The sequence below is a fragment of the Salvelinus namaycush genome, unplaced genomic scaffold, assembly GCF_016432855.1.
Source record: "Salvelinus namaycush isolate Seneca unplaced genomic scaffold, SaNama_1.0 Scaffold247, whole genome shotgun sequence".
Lineage (NCBI taxonomy): Eukaryota > Metazoa > Chordata > Actinopteri > Salmoniformes > Salmonidae > Salvelinus > Salvelinus namaycush.
The window spans coordinates 210213-226019 of record NW_024059308.1 but is presented as its reverse complement, the minus strand read 5'-3'; the positions used below and the strand labels follow the sequence as shown (position 1 = coordinate 226019).

General features: G+C 48.3%; 1 protein-coding gene across 1 annotated transcript; it reads right to left on the bottom strand.

The window, feature by feature from the left end:
* Positions 1-250: 250 nt before the first annotated feature.
* On the bottom strand, positions 251-14655 carry LOC120038996 (ligand-dependent corepressor-like). Its single transcript, XM_038984523.1, has 4 exons — positions 14546-14655; positions 14009-14338; positions 12773-12869; positions 251-4047 (listed from the first exon to the last, which is right to left on the bottom strand). Exons 2-4 carry the CDS (start codon positions 14286-14288, stop codon positions 3015-3017), a joined length of 1410 nt encoding a protein of 469 aa, XP_038840451.1. The 5' UTR covers positions 14289-14338; positions 14546-14655; the 3' UTR covers positions 251-3014.
* Positions 14656-15807: the final 1152 nt, after the last annotated feature.

Genomic DNA, 15807 nt, shown 5'->3' with positions numbered 1-15807 from the left:
AAGGAGACAGTAGGACCAGCCTTGCTTAAGGAAAGCTCTTGTTTTTTGCATTTCATGTGATATCAGTTCAGTTTCAACAATTATCTAAGAGTTTGTAGTAGCTGTGTGTTCACGGTGGGCCAAAATCAAACTTTCAACTCAAATGTTTGTCTAAATATTTAAATTACATCTAGATTTACATGAGTCTCAAAAATGATGCATAAGAACTTACTGGGTGAAGAGTAAGAAATAAACATCTTACAGTCTTGTTAACTATAAAGATTTCCCTAGAACTGTAGTAATACAAGCTGTCTGATGACTGTATTAAAACCAGCACTGTAATAGAAACCTTATACAAGGACAATTGGGGCTTGATCTAGTATTCTGAATTGTCCTGAGGTATAACTGTTGATAGGGTAAGTAGTACTCACAGTAGTTTTGCCAAATTCACAGCGGGACGCCATGTTGCTGCTTCCGAGCGTTCTAGTCACGATGAGTATTTGGATTCTAGTTCTGATTGTAGAATTAGATAAGTAAACATTGTGTACAATTCTGAGATTTCCATAAATTGTTATTGGTCGGTATCACCAAGGAGGAGCAAATACGGCATCCATTGAATTATATGATGTTCTCTAAAAACGTCATGTTAAAACTGCAATGGGCAAAGTATCTATGCTTCAGCATATTCTACACTTCTCCAAAGAATTTCCTTAGTGCTATGCACCACATGGCGAAACCTTTGTTGAGACTCAATTTACTACACCTTAAAGCTGCAATCTAACACGTGAATAAAACCAATCTTTAAATACATAGTTAAGATTTCTTTTAAATGTTTTAAGAACAAACATTTCCACCTGTCCCTTGTCCTTGCCTTCTTCTGTTAGGCAGGGACAGTCATCCCTAGAGGTAACGAAACTACCCGACTTCACACCTGAAGTTTGTTGTGCTAACTGCAGCACAGATTTAAAAGTCCAGGAGGCTCAAACTGGTAAACAAATGCTCGGTTAAGGTAAGTTGTGAGAACACCTGATAAGAGTCGGGTGCATATATTTATCAGTCAATGGTAAGACATCCCAGAAGTGTCTGTTCGCAGACTAAAAAATGAGATTTACCCTTTTTCAGATGATTCTGAGTAAGATACAAGAGGCATGGAAATAAGTAGGAGATATACATCTGAGTGAGGTATGTTTGTGTATAGATATCTAACATAGTATATACATTTCTGATAAAGATAGAAATATACACATTCACACAAGTACTGCAGCCCCACACAAACATTATCCTGAGTTGTGGTGAAGGCTACGGGTGAACACAGGTAAAGAAATGTCCCAGTCACACTACACAGCGGATAGCGACATATCTGAGTGGTTGTAAATCTGGCGTGCTTTTGGAGAGTATAAATGGTTAGCTTGTGTCACAAAAACAATGTGCAGGCTTCAATGAGGCAGAAGTGTGTTGTTGTGATTCTGGATGGCCAGACTGCTAGCAACAATGACAAGAAAGTGCCACATGGGGAATTGTGGGTGGCGTGTTTTAGCTAGTTTGATCTCTTTGAAACAATGTCTCGTTTTGAGGTGTTTTGGCTGATGTCACATCTATGCTAATATAGCCAAAATTCACTAGCTAACCAACAACTGACATGTATTTCAGAGAAAAGTGCTCATTGTGCAAATGTACGTTTCAATACACATTTGAGACAAAATATAGTTTACGTGTCAACAATCTAGGCCAAACCAGTTTCTCCATAGTGATTTTGTAGCTAAACAACCAACACGTCCATAGCTGAGGTTTGGTTGGTAACTGAGGAGGAGGTGAAATTGCAGACAGGGGAATCTGTTCTCCCAACAAACAAAAACATACAACCTCACATTGAGATTTTCAGTAGTATTCAATGGTTGCGTGCATCTTTGCAACCACATATTCTTTCTGCTGTAGTTTGGTCTATTCGATCTCAGGTGTGCATTTGCTGAACAGTGACAGGGAAAGAGATTGTCAACCAGTGTTTGACTTTAAGCTCACAAAGTAAAATAAACATTATAAACCCCCATTTAGGTGATCAAATATGAATAGAGTTTCAAATACAAATAAGCCTTGATTGTACATGTCGAGGGCTGAGCATGCGTCATCTTTATGACCCAAACAAAGAAATGAGGTTGGTGTATCCAACCCAAATGTCTCCAACCTTGGTGCTACAAGGTCTGCAGGCTTTTTCAGCTGGCCTCCAATAAGACCATACATTTCCTGTAGTTCTACAGGACCTGGGTTGGAGACCGTTGGTTCAACCCGAAGTGCTGTAATAACTAGAGTACTCCTAGAGGACAGTAAGGGGCGCCACTGATCAATATAAAACTCTGTGCAGACAATTGGGCTTGGTCCAATTGCAATTTTGCCAACACATCACACATTATATTAGTCAATTAGTAAAAATATTAGATTATGTTAGCACCGTATCTAAAGCATTTTCAGGATGAACCATTAAAATATTGTATGATATCCTTATACAGTACAAACAAGCTTTACAAAACACTCCCAAAACATATTTCAATATGGAGTGTTTCAACAATGTCTAGGACAACGTCGAGGGGCAATCTAAAAGAGTGCAGAGACAATTTAGTGTTTGATTGATTTAGACAACAGCTACTTATAGTAGGCTTTAAAACAATTAAACCGCTCAGATGAATAGGTCAGATTGATTCACGGGGTTGATCACAGTAAGTAGAAGTGCATTTGGAATAAATCAACATACCTAACTGATCAATTGTGTACTAGCTATATAGACTCCACAGGTGGTTGGTGGCACCCTAATTGGGGAGGACAGGCTTGTGGTAATGGCTGGAGCGGAATGGTGTTAAACACATGGATTGATGCCATTTCATTTGCTCTGTTCCAAACATTATTATGAGCCATCCTCCCCTCAGCAGCCTCCCCTGAAAGACTCCTCTGTCATTGCCACTGCCTGGCAAATGCAAACGATTACCTGGTCTGGGATAAAACATCACATATCATCAAGTACTGAATCTCTTTCAGTCGTGACTTTACTCGTCTGGGGAGAGGCCTGTACTGAGCAGCTGCCTGCCATTCTCTCCGGATGCTGACACAGACTGGAGGTCCATGGTCGCATCCAGAGCTTCTTGGCTCTCTGGGGCCTCCGTATCCTCCGGTTCCTCCATGCGGCTCATCAGCTTCAGCTTCTTCTTGGGTGGATGTTTCAGGGTGCCAAGGCGCTCCTTGACTTTATACTCCAGAGTGCTGTGAGGGATCCCGTAGACAGTCTGAGCCTTGGACACGCTCATCTTCCCCCCCATCACCACTCCGATAGCCTCCTCTAGCAGCTCTGTGTTGTACTGACGGTATCGTCCCCTCTTTTTCCTCAGCTGCTTGTTGCTGAGGTCTGCCTCGGGGTCAGAGGTAGGATACTGCCCCCCAGAGGCAGGGCGGTCTGCATCGGATGAAGCCCAGTAGTCCCTCTCTCCTCCACTGCTTCCCCGGCGGCTGTGTTTGGGCAGGATGGACCTCTGCCTCTTCCCCAAGCTGTTCTCAAAGTGGTAGCTGGGGAGGCTGTAGGGATCAGAGCTCAGGGAGCCCAAGCAGAAGTCCACCCCCAGGCCTCCAAGGCCTCTCACCTGGGGGATTTTGAGGTCAACGGTCGGGGAGTGGGAAAGAGAGGGGCCCTGGTCTCTGGGGGCCTCCTGGATGATTGCCTTCCCACAGGAGGGCGACTTGGTGAAGAGCCCTGCGGCCTCCAGCAAGCTGGGTAGGTCTTTGAGGTGGTCCCCAGCTCTGCTGTTGGCCCGGAGCTTCAGGAGGGCTCCGGAGTGGATCTTGGAGGCCCAGGGCGGAGAGCCGTAACTGGAAAGGAGAGAGAGGTGGTCGAAGGGTCTGGACATCTGGTTCTGGTTGGGAGAAAACTCTGTTCTGGAATATAGGTTCACTTCCTGTTTGATGTGCAGGGCGTGACATAGAGGTGAGGGGGGCTTTACAGGGACAGAGTGGCTGAAATTCTCCCTCCTCCCATCCTGCAGGCTCCACATAGGCAGCCCGGCCTGTCCGTCAGCACTCAGGGAACGCCTGATTGGATGGAAGGAAATTGGGTGTAAGCAGAGCTTGCACAGTGCTTTATTGTTTCTCTCTCTAGGGGAGGATGGGTTGGGGGAGGGAAGATGAGGCCACTCCTTTATTGGTTGATCTTGCTTAGGTAACCTATTAGAAAATATATACTTCTGTGAGTGTGTGCTACTTTTAAGAACAAAAAAGGCTCACGGTTTGGGAATTTGTTTATTTTGGCTTCGCATTTTATTACAAATTATGCGTCAGTCAACATAACAATAAGAAAATTTTAAAAAGGATATGAAGGGGAAAGAAAATCAAAAGAAAATCAAAAGAAAAAGATGAAATCTAAAAAAAAGTTAGCTCTGTTCAGATAGGGCAGGAGGGTGAGGGAATGTTGGTCATTAGTCCTGTCCATATAGCTCAGGAGGGAGGGGGGAGGGCATGTTGGTCATTAGTCCTGTCCATATAGCTCAGGAGGGAGGGGGGAGGGAATGTTGGTCATTAGTCCTGTCCATATAGCTCAGGAGGGAGGGGGGAGGGAATGTTGGTCATTAGTCCTGTCCATATAGCTCAGGAGGGAGGGGGGAGGGCATGTTGGTCTTTTGTCCTGTCCATATAGCTCAGGAGGGGGGGGGGGGAGGGCATGTTGGTCATTAGTCCTGTCCATATAGCTCAGGGGGGAGGGGGGAGGGCATGTTGGTCATTAGTCCTGTCCATATAGCTCAGGAGGGAGGGGGGCATGTTGGTCATTAGTCCTGTCCATATAGCTCAGGGGGGAGGGGGGAGGGCATGTTGGTCATTAGTCCTGTCCATATAGCTCAGGGGGGAGGGGGGAGGGCATGTTGGTCATTAGTCCTGTCCATATAGCTCAGGAGGGAGGGGGGCATGTTGGTCATTAGTCCTGTCCATATAGCTCAGGAGGGAGGGAGGAGGGCATGTTGGTCATTAGTCCTGTCCATATAGCTCAGGAGGGAGGGAGGAGGGCATGTTGGTCATTAGTCCTGTCCATATAGCTCAGGAGGGAGGGGGGAGGGCATGTTGGTCATTAGTCCTGTCCATATAGCTCAGGAGGGAGGGGGGAGGGCATGTTGTCATTAGTCCTGTCCATATAGCTCAGGAGGGAGGGGGGAGGGCATGTTGGTCATTAGTCCTGTCCATATAGCTCAGGAGGGAGGGGGAGCATGTTGGTCATTATATCCTGTCCATATAGCTCAGGAGGGAGGGGGGAGGGCATTGTTGGTCATTAGTCCTGTCCATATAGCTCAGGAGGGAGGGGGGGAGGGCATGTTGGTCATTAGTCCTGTCCATATAGCTCAGGAGGGAGGGGGGAGGGCATGTTGGTCATTAGTCCTGTCCATCATAGCTCAGGAGGGAGGGGGGAGGGCATGTTGGTCATTAGTCCTGTCCATCTAGCTCAGGAGGGGGAGAGTGAGGGCATGTTGGGTCATTAGTCCTGTCCATATAGCTCAGGAGGGAGGGCATGTTGGTCATTAGTCCTGTCCATATAGCTCAGGAGGGAGGGGGCATGTTGGTCATTAGTCCTGTCCATATAGCTCAGGAGGGAGAGTGAGGGCATGTTGGTCATTAGTCCTGTCCATATAGCTCAGGAGGGAGAGTGAGGGCATGTTGGTCATTAGTCCTGTCCATATAGCTCAGGAGGGAGGGGGGAGGGCATGTTGGTCATTAGTCCTGTCCATATAGCTCAGGAGGGAGGGGGGCATGTTGGTCATTAGTCCTGTCCATATAGCTCAGGAGGGAGAGTGAGGGCATGTTGGTCATTAGTCCTGTCCATATAGCTCAGGAGGGAGGGGTGAGGGCATGTTGGTCATTAGTCCTGTCCATATAGCTCAGGAGGGAGGGGGGAGGGCATGTTGGTCATTAGTCCTGTCCATATAGCTCAGGAGGGAGGGGGGAGGGAATGTTGGTCATTAGTCCTGTCCATATAGCTCAGGAGGGAGGGGGGGGGATGTTGGTCATTAGTCCTGTCCATATAGCTCAGAGGGAGGGGGAGGGCATGTTGGTCTATTAGTCCTGTCCATATAGCTCAGAGGGAGGGGGGGAGGGCATGTTGGTCATTAGTCCTGTCCATATCTCAGGAGGGAGGGGGGAGGGCATGTTGGTCATTAGTCCTGTCCATATAGCTCAGAGGGAGGGGGGCATGTTGGTCATTAGTCCTGTCCATATAGTCTCGGAGGGAGGGGGGAGGGCATGTTGGTCTTAGTCCTGTCCATATAGCTCAGGAGGGAGGGGGGAGGTCAGTTTGTGGTCATTAGTCCTGTCCATATAGCTCAGGAGGGAGGGAGGAGGGCCATGTTGGTCATTAGTCCTGTCCATATAGCTCAGGAGGGAGGGGGGAGGGCATGTTGGTCATTAGTCCTGTCCATATAGCTCAGGAGGGAGTGGGGGAGGGCATGTTGGTCATTAGTCCTGTCCATATAGTCAGGAGGGAGGGGAGGGAGGCATGTTGGTCATTAGTCCTGTCCATATAGCTCAGGAGGGAGGGGGGGAGGCATGTTGGTCATTAGTCCTGTCCATATAGCTCAGGAGGGAGTGTTAGGGCATGTTGGTCATTAGTCCTGTCCATATAGCTCAGGAGGGAGGGGGGCCTGTTGGTCATTAGTCCTGTCCATATAGCTCAGGAGGGAGGGGGGCCTGTTGGTCATTAGTCCTGTCCATATAGCTCAGGAGGGAGGGGGGAGGGCATGTTGGTCATTAGTCCTGTCCATATAGCTCAGGAGGGAGGGGGGAGGGCATGTAGGTCATTAGTCCTGTCCATATAGCTCAGGAGGGAGGGAGGAGGGCATGTTGGTCATTAGTCCTGTCCATATAGCTCAGGAAGGGAGAGTTGAGGGCATGTTGGTCATTAGTCCTGTCCATATAGCTCAGGAGGGAGGGGGGAGGGCATGTTGGTCATTAGTCCTGTCCATATAGCTCAGGAGGGAGGGGGGGCATGTTGGTCATGAATCCTGTCCATATAGCTCAGGAGGGAGGGGGGGGCATGTTGGTCATTAGTCCTGTCCATATAGCTCAGGAGGGAGGGGGGAGGGCATGTTGGTCATTAGTCCTGTCATATAGCTCAGGAGGGAGGGGGGCATGTTTGGTCATTAGTCCTGTCCGTATAGCTCAGGAGGGAGAGTGAGGGCATGTTGGTCATTAGTCCTGTCCATATAGCTCAGGAGGGAGGGGGGGCATGTTGGTCATTAGTCCTGTCCATATAGCTCAGGGGGAGAGTGAGGGCATGTTGGTCATTAGTCCTGTCCATATAGCTCAGGAGGGAGGGGGGAGGGCATGTTGGTCATTAGTCCTGTCCATATAGCTCAGGAGGGGAGGGGGGAGGGCATGTTGGTCATTAGTCCTGTCCATATAGCTCAGGAGGGAGGGGGGAGGGCATGTTGGTCATTAGTCCTGTCCATATAGCTCAGGAGGGAGGGGGGCATGTTGGTCATGAATCCTGTCCATATAGCTCAGGAGGGAGGGGGGCATGTTGGTCATTAGTCCTGTCCATATAGCTCAGGAGGGAGGGGGGAGGGCATGTTGGTCATTAGTCCTGTCCATATAGCTCAGGAGGGAGGGGGGCATGTTGGTCATTAGTCCTGTCCATATAGCTCAGGAGGGAGATTGAGGGCATGTTGGTCATTAGTCCTGTCCATATAGCTCAGGACGAGGGGGGAGGGCATGTTGGTCATTAGTCCTGTCCATATAGCTCAGGAGGGAGGGGGGAGGGCATGTTGGTCATTAGTCCTGTCCATATAGCTCAGGAGGGAGGGGGGCATGTTGGTCATTAGTCCTGTCCGTATAGCTCAGGAGGGAGAGTGAGGGCATGTTGGTCATTAGTCCTGTCCATATAGCTCAGGAGGGAGGGGGGCATGTTGGTCATTAGTCCTGTCCATATAGCTCAGGGGGGAGAGTGAGGGCATGTTGGTCATTAGTCCTGTCCATATAGCTCAGGAGGGAGGGGGGAGGGCATGTTGGTCATTAGTCCTGTCCATATAGCTCAGGAGGGAGGGGGGAGGGCATATTGGTCATTAGTCCTGTCCATATAGCTCAGGAGGGAGGGGGGAGGGCATGTTGGTCATTAGTCCTGTCCATATAGCTCAGGAGGGAGGGGGGCATGTTGGTCATTAGTCCTGTCCATATAGCTCAGGAGGGAGGGGGGAGGGCATGTTGGTCATTAGTCCTGTCCATATAGCTCAGGAGGGAGGGGGGCATGTTGGTCATTAGTCCTGTCCATATAGCTCAGGAGGGAGATTGAGGGCATGTTGGTCATTAGTCCTGTCCATATAGCTCAGGACGAGGGGGGAGGGCATGTTGGTCATTAGTCCTGTCCATATAGCTCAGGAGGGAGGGCATGTTGGTCATTAGTCCTGTCCATATAGCTCAGGAGGGAGGGGGGAGGGAATGTTGGTCATTAGTCCTGTCCATATAGCTCAGGAGGGAGGGAGGAGGGCATGTTGGTCATTAGTCCTGTCCATATAGCTCAGGAGGGAGGGAGGAGGGCATGTTGGTCATTAGTCCTGTCCATATAGCTCAGGAGGGAGGGGGGAGGGCATGTTGGTCATTAGTCCTGTCCATATAGCTCAGGAGGGAGGGAGGAGGGCATGTTGGTCATTAGTCCTGTCCATATAGCTCAGGAGGGAGAGTGAGGGTATGTTGGTCATTAGTCCTGTCCATATAGCTCAGGAGGGAGAGTGAGGGCATGTTGGTCATTAGTCCTGTCCATATAGCTCAGGAGGGAGGGGGGAGGGCATGTTGGTCATTAGTCCTGTCCATATAGCTCAGGAGGGAGGGAGGAGGGCATGTTGGTCATTAGTCCTGTCCATATAGCTCAGGAGGGAGGGAGGAGGGCATGTTGGTCATTAGTCCTGTCCATATAGCTCAGGAGGGAGAGTGAGGGCATGTTGGTCATGAATCCTGTCCATATAGCTCAGGAGGGAGGGGGGCATGTTGGTCATTAGTCCTGTCCATATAGCTCAGGAGGGAGAGTGAGGGCATGTTGGTCATTAGTCCTGTCCATATAGCTCAGGAGGGAGAGTGAGGGTATGTTGGTCATGAATCCTGTCCATATAGCTCAGGAGGGAGGGGGGCATGTTGGTCATTAGTCCTGTCCATATAGCTCAGGAGGGAGAGTGAGGGCATGTTGGTCATTAGTCCTGTCCATATAGCTCAGGAGGGAGAGTGAGGGTATGTTGGTCATTAGTCCTGTCCATATAGCTCAGGAGGGAGGGAGGAGGGCATGTTGGTCATTAGTCCTGTCCATATAGCTCAGGAGGGAGGGAGGAGGGCATGTTGGTCATTAGTCCTGTCCATATAGCTCAGGAGGGAGAGTAAGGGTATGTTGGTCATTAGTCCTGTCCATATAGCTCAGGAGGGAGAGTGAGGGTATGTTGGTCATTAGTCCTGTCCATATAGCTCAGGAGGGAGGGGGAGGGCATGTTGGTCATTAGTCCTGTCCATATAGCTCAGGAGGGAGAGTGAGGGCATGTTGGTCATTAGTCCTGTCCATATAGCTCAGGAGGGAGGGGGGAGGGCATGTTGGTCATTAGTCCTGTCCATATAGCTCAGGAGGGAGGGGGGAGGGCATGTTGGTCATTAGTCCTGTCCATATAGCTCAGGAGGGAGAGTGAGGGCATGTTGGTCATTAGTCCTGTCCATATAGCTCAGGAGGGAGGGAGGAGGTAATGTTGGTCATTAGTCCTGTCCATATAGCTCAGGAGGGAGGGGGGAGGGCATGTTGGTCATTAGTCCTGTTCATATAGCTCAGCAGGGAGAGTGAGGGCATGTTGGTCATTAGTCCTGTCCATATAGCTCAGGAGGGGGGGAGGGCATGTTGGTCATTAGTCCTGTTCATATAGCTCAGCAGGAGAGTGAGGCATGTTGGTCATTAGTCCTGTCCATATAGCTCAGGAGGGAGGGGGGCATGTTGGTCATTAGTCCTGTCCATATAGCTCAGGAGGGAGAGTGAGGGCATGTTGGTCATTAGTCCTGTCCATATAGCTCAGGAGGGAGAGTGAGGGCATGTTGGTCATTAGTCCTGTCCATATAGCTCAGGAGGGAGAGTGAGGGCATGTTGGTCATTAGTCCTGTCCATATAGCTCAGGAGGGAGGGGGGCATGTTGGTCATTAGTCCTGTCCATATAGCTCAGGAGGGAGAGTGAGGGCATGTTGGTCATTAGTCCTGTCCATATAGCTCAGGAGGGAGAGTGAGGGCATGTTGGTCATTAGTCCTGTCCATATAGCTCAGGAGGGAGGGGGGAGGGCATGTTGGTCATTAGTCCTGTCCATATAGCTCAGGAGGGAGAGTGAGGGCATGTTGGTCATTAGTCCTGTCCATATAGCTCAGGAGGGAGGGAGGAGGTAATGTTGGTCATTAGTCCTGTCCATATAGCTCAGGAGGGAGGGGGGAGGGCATGTTGGTCATTAGTCCTGTTCATATAGCTCAGGAGGGAGGGGGGAGGGCATGTTGGTCATTAGTCCTGTTCATATAGCTCAGGAGGGAGGGGGGAGGGCATGTTGGTCATTAGTCCTGTCCATATAGCTCAGGAGGGAGGGGGAGGGCATGTTGGTCATTAGTCCTGTCCATACAGCACAGGAGGGAAGGGGAGGGCATGTTGGTCATTAGTCCTGTCCATATAGCTCAGGAGGGAGAGTGAGGGCATGTTGGTCATTAGTCCTGTCCATATAGCTCAGGAGGGAGGGGGGAGGGCATGTTGGTCATTAGTCCTGTCCATATAGCTCAGGAGGGAGAGTGAGGGCATGTTGGTCATTAGTCCTGTCCATATAGCTCAGGACGAGGGGGGAGGGCATGTTGGTCATTAGTCCTGTCCATATAGCTCAGGAGGGAGGGAGGAGGGCATGTTGGTCATTAGTCCTGTCCATATAGCTCAGGAGGGAGAGTGAGGGCATGTTGGTCATTAGTCCTGTCCATATAGCTCAGGAGGGAGGGGGGGGGGCATGTTGGTCATTAGTCCTGCCCATATAGCTCAGGAGGGAGGAGGGCATGTTGGTCATTAGTCCTGTCCATATAGCTCAGGAGGGAGGGGGGAGGGCATGTTGGTCATTAGTCCTGTCCATATAGCTCAGGAGGGAGAGTGAGGGCATGTTGGTCATTGCAGCAAGGCAGTCTGGCATTTACTAACAGAGCAGGACACGATGACCGTGTTGCCAAATGACTAATGCTAAGTGTAGCGATAGCCCTTAGCGAGTGACGTTACCACTGAACAAGCACAGCAATAAAAGAGTAAGCCATCAGTATGGGATGTTATAGGGCTACTTACTGTACATAAACACTCACAATATCAACCTGAGAAATACTGTTACTAAGAAAAACATGTGAAATACTTGTCTGCCAGGTCAGCACTCAAGGCACACACACTATGCGTGACAGAACATAGCAAATCATCAGGTCTTATTGAGTGAACATGATTACATTAAATTGACGGGTGAATAATTGATTTGTGATGAGGAAATAATGACGGACACAGAGGCAAATAAAATAAGCATGTGCTTTACTGTTGCTATTGCACTAGCAGGCATAAACCAATGTATTATGACTTTACAGACGTCTGTTTTTTTGCACTTCTAAATATTCCCTCCACCTTCAATCAGTTCTCCATCTGACCTCAGCTTTGAAATATCATTAGAGAGAGAAGAGAGGAGAAGAGGGGAAGAGGGGAAGAGGAGAGAGAGAGAGATTGGTAGATATATGGACCTATATGAACTCCCCCGCACTCTCCCTTCACTCACTCACTCCCCCGCACTCTCCCTTCACTCACTCACTCCCCCGCACTCTCCCTTCACTCACTCACTCGCACTCTCCCTTCACTCACTCACTCCCCCATCACTCACTCCCCCATCACTCACCCCCCCCTCTTCCTTCACTCACCCCCCCCCCCCCCCTCTTCCCCCGTCGCTTCCTTCACCCCCCTCCCTTCCTTCACCCCCTCCCTTCCTTCCTTCCCTCCCTCCCTTCCTTCCCTCCCTCCCTTCCCCTTCCCTTCCTTCCCCTTCCCTTCCTTCCCCTTCCTTCCCCTTCCTTCCCCTTCCTTCCCTCTCACCCCCTTCCTTCCCTCTCACCCCCTTCCTTCCCTCTCACCCCCTTCCTTCCCTCTCACCCCCTTCCTTCCCTCTCACCCCCTTCCTTCCCTCCCTCCCTCCCTCTAAAGAGAGTGCAGCTAGAGAGTGGAGAAACTGGAGCTTAATGAATCCAAATTAAAAATTAATGACGCTGTGTTTCATTTCAAATGCACTAACATCCATACCGCGGTGTGATGATATGAGGCATTGCCCTAGCGCAAAACACAAGAGTTCACTGGATTAAAGATTTTAAATGATTTTTGACCTTGAAATGAAGGTCAATGTAAACCATTGAACACCATGCTGTGTAATTAGTAGAACGGGAAGCTCTACTTGTTTGGGGTTTATTTGGATTATTTTGCTTATTTCTTAAATCCATTGGAATCTTAACTACATCTTATTGTGTATTTAAAAGGAATACAATAATAATAATATAATGTCTCCTGATACCAAAGCATTTCCTTCAAGATGTCCTTCTTGAAGATGCATATGTGAAACCACTAATATGACAGAGCCAAATCAACACACACACCATGCATCTCCCAGGACCAGAGCTGGTGACCATCGCTTCATGACCTCCTACAGGTTATTATACACTGCTGTTTGAACAGGTTGGGGAGTGAGCTACGGTAAAGCCCTACAGGAAGTAGAAACAGAAAGTTGGTCTTACCCTCTAAGAGTGGACGTCTGGGAAAGATGAGGGCTGCGGAGCGATGACGTGCTGCTTTTGGCCCGTCCCTTTTTGAGTGACAGGTCCAGGACTCCATCTAGGTACAGGACACAAGGGTTAGCGCAGTACGTGTGTAATAGGGTTTCATATTTTCCCAGTATTTTACAAAATGTTCCATCCCAAGAATAAATCCCTTTCTCCCGGGTAACCCGGTATTTCCCGTCAAAACCGGAAGGGTCTTTCAAAAGCATTATAAAGCATTGAAATATGCTTTGATCAGCATGAAAATTCAAACCTGATGCTACCTCAGCCTGATAAGCCAAATATGTAATATATTTTACGAGCCATACATTAACGACATTTAATGAGCCCAAGAATGTAAATATGAAAGAGGTAGGCTAGGACATCTATATATAGGGCTATATATGAATCTAGAACAGGGTTACTATTTTGGATGCAGTTTGAATAGAGTTGGAGAGAGAGAAAGACTGTGTTTGCACGTGCACTGATTTAAAGCAACACTATTAGAGTGTTAGTCTGTTTTAAAACTCTGCAGCTGCAATTAAAAAATACATCGTTACAATTAAAAAATACATCGTTACAATTAAAAAATACATTGTTACAATTAAAAAATACATCGTTACAATTAAAAAATACATCTTTACAAAAAACAAGGTGACCCTTGAAAGCCAGATGGAGATGGTAAATTAGATGCACATTCGTTCTATATATTACTGTATCATAGGCTATGCTGCAGCAAATGTAGGCCTACCTGTCAGAAGGGGAAAAAGTTAGCATGGTGAGATGATAAGTCTACTTGCATTGTGAACTGTGCTCCGTACTGAGATGGGCTGTCTGTCCCCACCCTGAGGGTTGGTTCATCATGCAGAGGACGTAGAGAAGCCAGATTTAGACATCTCATATAATTTAACAGTTCCATTTCACGCCATGCTGTTCATATAAATTATTTATTTTAATTTAACAGTATCTGGCAGTTATTTATCCCGGGAAATGGGAGTGGTTTTGGGCGGTAAATTCCAGTAAATCTCAGTAACCAGGTTCCCATCATTCAACCCTAGTGTGCAGTACAGTAGTGAATCTGCTGGTACCTGTTCTGCAGGCTGTGGCGGCAACCTCTTGACAGTGAGGAAGAGGTTACTTTACATCAAATACATTACCAGTACAAGTGTGTCTGCTCGGTCAGTCTACTACCAGCACTGGTGCATCTGCTGCTACCTTGTTCTACAGGCTGTGGCAGAGGCTTCTTGACAGTGAGGTCGAGAGGCAAGTCCTGGTCGGCCATCAGCAGCTTGGAGAGGACGGGGTTCTGGCTGGGCACGGAGGCGGTCGCAGTACCACCAGGGCTGGCAGCTGGGGGCACCGTGGGCAGCGAGGGGGGAGGAGGCAGGCTTTGGTCTGGGTGGGGACCAGGCCTGGGAGTGGAGCGGCTGTCCGGAGTAGAGGAACTGCTTTTTGAGGTATATTCTGCAGCAAACTGGCGGATCATCCTCTGCATTATCTCCAGAGCCACTACTGGAATGTGCGGGTCCGAGAAGCTGGGCACATCTGAGGGAGGGACAGGGAAAAATACCGTTACAAAGACATCTGTAGAGACGGTTGACCCTAAGCCCGTGAGCGAAAGCCATCTCAACCAAAGCAACAGTTTCTCAAATGTAACTAAGAACACACATGGTCCTGTTAGATATTCCTGTCGATACACAATCTTACAGAAATTGCTGTAACAAATATAGTTCTTCGTAAGTAAAGACCTACCTTCTTTGTAGAGGACTGCATTAAAAAATTCCTCAGCTTGTTTCTCAAGTCTGTTGATCTTGGTCTGGTCTTTGAGCAGCAGGGGTTTAGCCCCACTCTCCAACCCCGGGTCGCTCAGGCCAACTAAGTGCTCCTTGGAGAAGAGACAGAAACACAGCTTATGACAGAAACAAATGGAATAGCGTCTTAGCAGCAGAAGTGACATGCTGTGGCGTATGGTAGACACGTACTTAAGCAATAAGGCACAAGGGGTGTGGTATATGGTGTTCTTATGCACGACAACGGAGTGTCTGGATATAGTCCTTACACGGAACCCAAACCGGCTCCGCGCGTGCGCTATCGTGCATACATTTATTTTGTCCCCCCACACCAAACGTGATCATGACACGCAGGTTAAAATAGCAAAACAAACTCTGAACCAACTATATTAATTTGGGGACAGGTCGAAAAGCATTAAACATGTATGGCAATTTAGCTAGTTACTTGCTAGCTAATTTGTCTTATTTAACTAGCTTGCTGTTGCTAGCTAATTTGTCCTGGGATATAAACATCGAGTTGTTATTTTACCTGAAATGCACAAGCTCCTCTACTCCGCCAATTAATCCACACATAAAACAGCCAACCGAATCGTTTCTAGTCATCTCTCCTCCTTCCAGGCTTTTTCATCTTTGAACTTATATGGTGATTGGCATTTAAAACTTTCATAGTATTACCACAACAACCGGCAAAACAGTTCGTCATTCAAATCACCCACGTGGGTATAACCAATGAGGAGATGGCACGTGGGTACCTGCTTCTATAAACCAATGAGGAGATGGAAGAGGCAGGACTTTCAGCGCGATCTGCATCAGAAATAGAAAGGAGTTCTATTTTAGCCCTTGGCGTCGCAGACGCTCGTTGGCGCGCGCGAGCAGTGTGGGTGCAGTAATTGAATAACATGGATTTCTACATTTATTTTGCGACGCTTGCGCACGCAACGTGTCCGGTCTGGTCAGCATGTTAGCCATGGTATATTGGCCATATACCACAAACCCCAAGGTGTCTTATTGCTATTATGAACTGGTTAACAACATAATTACAGCAGAGAAAATAAATGTTGTCATACCCGTGGTATACGGTCTGACATACCACGGCTGTCAGCTAATCAGCATTCAGGGCTCAAACAAACCAGTTTATAAAAATAGATAAATACCTTTGTTGCATGAATGACATGTGGCATATGACAAACGAATATAACATCTTGGTGAGTGTATTCTAAGAGC